This window comes from Akebia trifoliata, chromosome 6, assembly GCF_017979445.1.
Source record: "Akebia trifoliata isolate Shusen 1 chromosome 6, ASM1797944v1, whole genome shotgun sequence".
In the NCBI taxonomy this organism is placed as follows: domain Eukaryota; kingdom Viridiplantae; phylum Streptophyta; class Magnoliopsida; order Ranunculales; family Lardizabalaceae; genus Akebia; species Akebia trifoliata.
This window is the reverse complement of record NC_141380.1, coordinates 3,105,285-3,111,403: the sequence shown is the minus strand read 5'-3', so window position 1 is coordinate 3,111,403 and position 6,119 is coordinate 3,105,285. Positions and strand designations below refer to the sequence as shown.

General features: G+C 37.1%; 1 protein-coding gene across 1 annotated transcript; it reads left to right on the top strand.

Annotated features, from left to right (window-relative positions):
- The first annotated feature begins 343 nt into the window (after positions 1 to 343).
- Positions 344 to 4,872, top strand: LOC147399630 (protein RETICULATA, chloroplastic-like). The gene is made up of 7 exons (XM_086445066.1): positions 344 to 1,412; positions 1,531 to 1,629; positions 1,849 to 2,069; positions 2,232 to 2,301; positions 2,693 to 2,772; positions 3,411 to 3,475; positions 4,358 to 4,872. The coding sequence occupies exons 1-7, from the start codon at positions 822 to 824 to the stop codon at positions 4,549 to 4,551; spliced, it is 1,320 nt and encodes a 439-aa protein (XP_086301192.1). The 5' UTR covers positions 344 to 821; the 3' UTR covers positions 4,552 to 4,872.
- The last annotated feature ends 1,247 nt before the right edge of the window (positions 4,873 to 6,119 follow it).

Here is a 6,119-nt window from a genome sequence, read left to right as displayed (position 1 = left end):
CTCCCTCTACTACGAACATTTTGAGTCGTGCTGGAGTGACTTAAAATTGTACATCATATCGCACATCCTAACGTGAAAGTGTGTACGAATCATAGATGTTTCTTTGTATCGTATCTCGAAGAAAAGAATATATGGTTCTTACTCACTTACATATAGGATGTGCGATGTGAGGTGCAACCTTGAGGTCACGCAGCATTATTTAATTTGGAATTATGGCATATTCGACAGGTAGTTGATTGGACATCGTGCGCATGTTAGTGAAACCCTAATCGAGTAGCGTTTCAAATTCAACAACCTTGAAATGCTCACGTGCCACGACTTACGTTAAAAACTAGGAGACAAACAAAGACATTTGGAGGAGAGAAGTAGAGACCCGACACCGTAGTCTCAACTCTCACCTCCTCTGTTTCCTCTTTCGCCATTTTTCTTCTTTAGCTTTCAGAACAACTCCAGCATCAAAAGCTCCTCCCCAAAACCAAAACCGAAAGCTTTTCGTAAATTTTCTTCTCCATTGATTCAGAGATATTTTCCATCTCTAATCGGATGTTTTTTTTTCCAAGTCCGTAAGCCTACAGAGGCAATCAAAGCTCCGTAGAGAAAATTCTTTTGGACGGATTGATTGATTATCTCATTTCAGAAATCTAGGGTTTGATCTTCTTTGATTTCTTCATCATTAGGTCGATTTCTAAAATTTTGGATTTTTTTGGTTGGAAGATCAGTTTTTTTTTTATTAGATCGTGTTTGCAAGTAAATTAGTTTTTTCTTGGACAAATCTGTTCATTTATCGATTTTTCCGAGTTCTCGGATAGTGAAGGAAGAATATGGCGATTTGTTCTTCGAATCTCGGATTTGGATTATCAAAGTTTGCTAATTTGTCAAATGAGGTTGATTTGAAGAAGCAATGGAGTGGAAGATTGATAGTTGATGTTAGGGCGTTGGATTGTCTAAGAAAATGTAATCTTGAACTCAGGAGTTCTGCGAAGGGGGTGGTTTTTTCGGGTTCATCTAGTTACAATTACAAGAGTAGTAGATTTGTTGGGGTCAGGAATATATTGCAGCCCCGGACTGAACCGGAATCTAGTAATTCGGTGGTTTCGATTCCGTGTGAGGGAGGAGATACTTCTCTAGCAAAAGATTCTATTGCACTGGGGACTAGCTTTACGCCTGACACTGATAATGGATGTGGTGGTGGGAGTGATGGTAATGGAAAATTTCCATCAGGTGGAGGTGGTGGTGGTGGTGATCATGAAGAGGACAACAAAGAAGAAGAGGAGTTCGGGCCAATATTGAAATTCGATGAGGTGATTAAAGAGACAAAGGCGCGGGGAGCAAGTCTACCTGCGGACATGTTAGAGGCTGCGAAGACTGTTGGAATTCGTAAAGTTATTCTTCTTAGATACTTGGATTTGCAGGTAAATTTTGATTACATATATGACCGAGAAGAATTAATTGACAACTATGTGGATGAAATTCATTTTCTGGTTTTGCCTTTGGTTGTTAATTTGCTTCTTTTGGGTAATCTAATTGTAGGGGTCAGTTTGGCCTTTAGGTGTTGCGATGAAGTCTTTCTCTTTGCTTCGTAATCGAATGCTTGCTGATCCTTCTTTCCTTTTTAAAGTTGGAACAGAGGTTTGTTTACTTTGTTTAGATTTATTTGATTTGGTTTTTATAAGAATGCCTTGTTTGACATGTAGCATTAAAAGATTGAGGGTGAGTGCCTCAGGAAGTAATTTAATATGAGATCTGGTGATTTATTATTGTAATTTAACAATTACATGGTCCTAAACTTAGCTTTATTATGCTCTTTTTATTTTTATTTTTATATACAATTGCTTTTACGTGTTGCAGATAGTTATTGATTCTTGTTGTGCAACCTTCGCGGAAGTTCAAAAGAGGGGCAAGGATTTTTGGGCAGAATTTGAGTTATATGCTGCTGATCTTTTGGTTGGTGTGGTTGTTAATGTTGCTTTAGTTGGTCTTTTAGCACCCTATGTTCGCATTGGTCAACCATCTATGTCAAAAGGATTCCTTGGATCCATGCAACGTTCTTATGGAGCTCTGCCTAGTAGGTAAGCATCTCATGCCAAAATCCTCATCAGTTTGTATGCTTATTTTTTCATCATAATTTGGTACTCGTACTTGTCTGTGGCCATATTTTCCTTTTTATTCAAATTTGCAACTTCAGAAGATATTTTAGAGGTTTGAGCAGTTTCAAATTTTTTCCATTGCAGCGTGTTTGAAGCTGAAAGGCCAGGATGTCGTTTTTCGGTACAACAACGGATTGCAACGTACTTTTGTAAGGTGGGGCATTTTCCTTCTAAGTAACATGTTGGATAGAGGACTACTTCATAACCTTTTGGAACATGAATCTGGAGGAATAATTTTAATAGAGCTTCTATTGCCACACCAACATATACTAATGCCACCCCAAATGTGTGCTACATCTTTAGTGATTTACATATGAATTGGTGTGGCATTAGCAAATGCAATAGAATCTCTCTAACTTAATTTCCAGGTTTTAGCGCAGCTTAGCTATCGTTATATTATTTTCTCACCATGTTTCTTAATTGTTCTAAGTGATCCCACTAGAAGCGCATTTTTTTATCCTGTTAGTTGGTAAAGATGCCATGGGAAGTATTTTCTTGCCATTTATTAAGGTGTGTGGCAATTGATTCAAATATTCTGTATCCAGGGTATACTGTATGGATCAATTGGGTTTGGATGTGGTCTGATTGGCCAAGGCATTGCAAATTTGATCATGACTGCCAAACGGTACACTTCTTTCTTGACACCCTTTATATGTTTTCTGATGGTCGTCACATCACAAACTTTGCTAGTGGATTTTATACTGAATTCATCGGTTAATTTATCTGAAAGAATATGATGCATGTGAGATATAATGGGCTTCATCTTGCTATTGTTATTGTAATTGCACATCTAGCTGTATTTCCAAAATAAATGTTGTATAAATAGTTGTAAAGACAATTGCAACTTGAGAATCATTCTCTATTTCTTATTAACAAACTGGATTTTCTTGCATTGAAGTATGTTGTAATTCGATGGTTCATTATAGTACTCAAAAAGAAAAAAAATAGTTGGTTTTACAGATGATACAGAGAATCAACTTGAGTAACAAATCAAAATTTTGATCCCAATAAATTCCTCACCCGTTTTTCATTTAATCCAGAGAAATATTATTGAACAATTTTAGAAACTAAGCTACATATGTATTATTAATTGTAGTTTGGTAAGGTCAGTAATTCTTCATGCAGGAAAAAAGGAACATTCTTGAATTGGTAGTGTTTGGTAGGTTTTTTTCTTTAGAAGAATTTTGTTGCTTAATGGTTTAGAGACTTCCTAATGAATCGGAAGATGCATCATTGCTCACATATTTCCTTTTCATATGGTAGGAATATAAAGAAATCAGAAGAAGACATACCCGTTCCACCTCTTGTGAAAAGTGCGGTTCTTTGGGGTATGTAGAACTCTTTTTTTTTACTATCTTGTTTTTAGCTGTTCAACTTGTTATACTAGAATAATCTTGAAGCATGTTGTGATGTCAAGTTGCTGATGTAGACAGTTCTTCTTTCCGCTCTATTACTAATTTTAATGGTTTTTTAATTTTACTCTTTAGCTTTGAGATGCTCTTGGCAATTTTGAATGGAGGAATAGGATTAGTTTAGCTGACCTCAAATATTTGGGATAAGGTTTCAATGATGACGAGCTTTGAGTTTAGCTCATACTTGATTACTCATGGCTTGAAAGAATTGATTTTTTTCGTATTCATTTTAGTTCTATTTTGCATGCATCTCAAGTTGGCATTCCTTTCCTTCAGTAAAATCACAAAAGAATAAGCATCTGTAGAAAACAATAATTTGGATGCATACAAACTAAATAAGTAAAGGATAGAAAGAAAATAAAAAGACGAGAGGAAGGAATGAATTTTTATGGGAAACTTGTGAATGAGGCACTAATGAGAATAAGCCACATACCATCAATATTGATCCCTGGTTCTGACCTGAATACTGTACATCTGTAACTGGGAATGTTTTATGATAAGATGTGCTGACTTTGTGGTTTTTTTTTTTTGGTTGTGCATTATCGACTTGGGTTATCTTTTATCAAGATTTGTTATTTGACTGGGTTTACCATACTACCTTGTATTTTAGTTGATATTATTAACATTCTTAAATCATTCCACCCCAAATGAAGTATTAATTTTAAAATGTGTCAGCCTGTGTAAGTCAGTTTATCTTTGGGTGGAATGCCGAAAGGAAGGGCCAGTGTATCATTTGAGAAGTTTGTCCTTATTCTTGTTTCTTATTCACATTTAATTGTTTTGTGATTCAACTCTTAGGTGTATTTCTCGGAGTTTCTTCCAACACTCGATTACAGATTGTAAACGGCCTGGAACGCCTGGTTGAAGCATCACCATTTGCAAAGCGACTACCTCCTGCTGCATTGGCATTTACTGTTGGCATCCGATTTTCCAACAATATTTATGCAGGCATGCAGTTTGTAGATTGGGCCAGGTGGAGTGGCTGTCAATAATACCGATGTTGCCGCGTTGAACACAAAACTGGGGGAAAATAAATAAATAAATAAATAGTATAGGGTTTTACCACTAACCCTCATTTTGATTCCTAGGGATAAGTTTACAACTCTAACAGTTGTAGAACCAGTGTGGGTGTGGTTGAATAATGAAGAAAGCTACACAGAGATTAGTAGATGTTGTTATATCCTGATGAGGAACTTAAATATTGCTGTTGTATCCTGATGAGGAGCTTAAATTGGTAATTTCCTCTGGATGGGTTGTCAATGTGATTGGGGCTAGCTTTTAGTTTAAGAGATTCTTCAGATGGGTACAGAATCCATACAATTGTGCCGTGTTTATCGCTATATTAACCAAAAGTTCATATCTGTTAACACAACAATACTGGTCATGATGTGTGAGGAGCATAGCAAGTCCAATCTCGGCCAATGCAATTCCCTCCTGGACTGATGCTCTAATGCCATGGCTAGTCCTTCCTGGATTAAGTCATATCACTTGGGCACAACCTTTGGGTTTGTTTGGTGGGGTCATGGACTGGCTTCATTCAGGAAGAGTCATGATTTTCGGACTCAAATTTTATTTCCTTCACTTGGTCAATACTCTGCTGATGTGGCACAGAACCATAGATCATTTTCTTTGGGATGCACAGGGAAATCGATTTATGGCTCTGTGCCCTTGCCACATCAGCTGAGTATTGACTGAGTGAAAAAAATGAGTCCGTAAATCATTAGCCATTCAGTAATGATGCTGAAGACAGAGAGACTCAGTTTTAACTTTTTTATTATTTTGAGTGTTGATTTTGTAACTGGAAAGTCCTCACTCAGTCAATACTCGGCTGACGTGGCATGGACACAAAACCATAGATCTTTCCTCGGCATACACAATTGCACATCTTAGAAAATCATTATTCTTTTATTTTTTATATGCAGCACATCAGACAATGAAATTAAATATGGTGCCGCTGAACATTTTAGTTTTTTTTATATTATAATAATTACTCTCCTTTCTCCTATTCTAGCGTTCTCAATGGATTACAATCATACTTGAAATCCGATCTGATAACAGATCAAGGATTTGATAATGATTTAACTTGATGACCAAACAGATTGATGTTGGATCCAAGGATCATAATATTTTAAAAGAACCCACCGGTGTTGTGCCTTAGTGGTAACAATTAGAGTTTGCTCCTTTAGATTGAGAGTTCACAATTGTGGACCAATGAGCCATTGAAGCAGCGCGTCAGGCTACAAGCGGACAATTCCATCGTGTTACGAGCGGACAATTCCGAAGAAATGGTAAGATATGGGTAAGAGTTCTCGCAGATCTCCCTATTACCGGGAAATCAACAGAAGTGAGAATGGGAAGAGGAAAAGGAAATCCTACGGATGGGTTGCATAATTGCAATTTTCCCGAGCTGGATTTGAAAGATGCTGTCAAAAAACCACAGGTAGCTTTTCCTCGTCTCTCGGGTATTAAAATGCCACGTGTTGTGTGGGTCGGATTAATTCTGTCAGGTATGACTGAGAAACCTGGGTTGGGCCTGTCTTATGCATCAGGTCCTGGTCCT

Excerpts from the sequence above, each read along its gene's own strand:
- LOC147399630 (XM_086445066.1), top strand. The coding sequence starts at position 822 with ATGGCGATTTGTTCTTCGAATCTCGGATTTGGATTATCAAAGTTTGCT. Across the intron at positions 1,630-1,848 it reads TTTTTAAAGTTGGAACAGAG|ATAGTTATTGATTCTTGTTG; the intron begins GTTTGTTTACTT and ends TACGTGTTGCAG. Across the intron at positions 2,773-3,410 it reads TTGATCATGACTGCCAAACG|GAATATAAAGAAATCAGAAG; the intron begins GTACACTTCTTT and ends TTCATATGGTAG.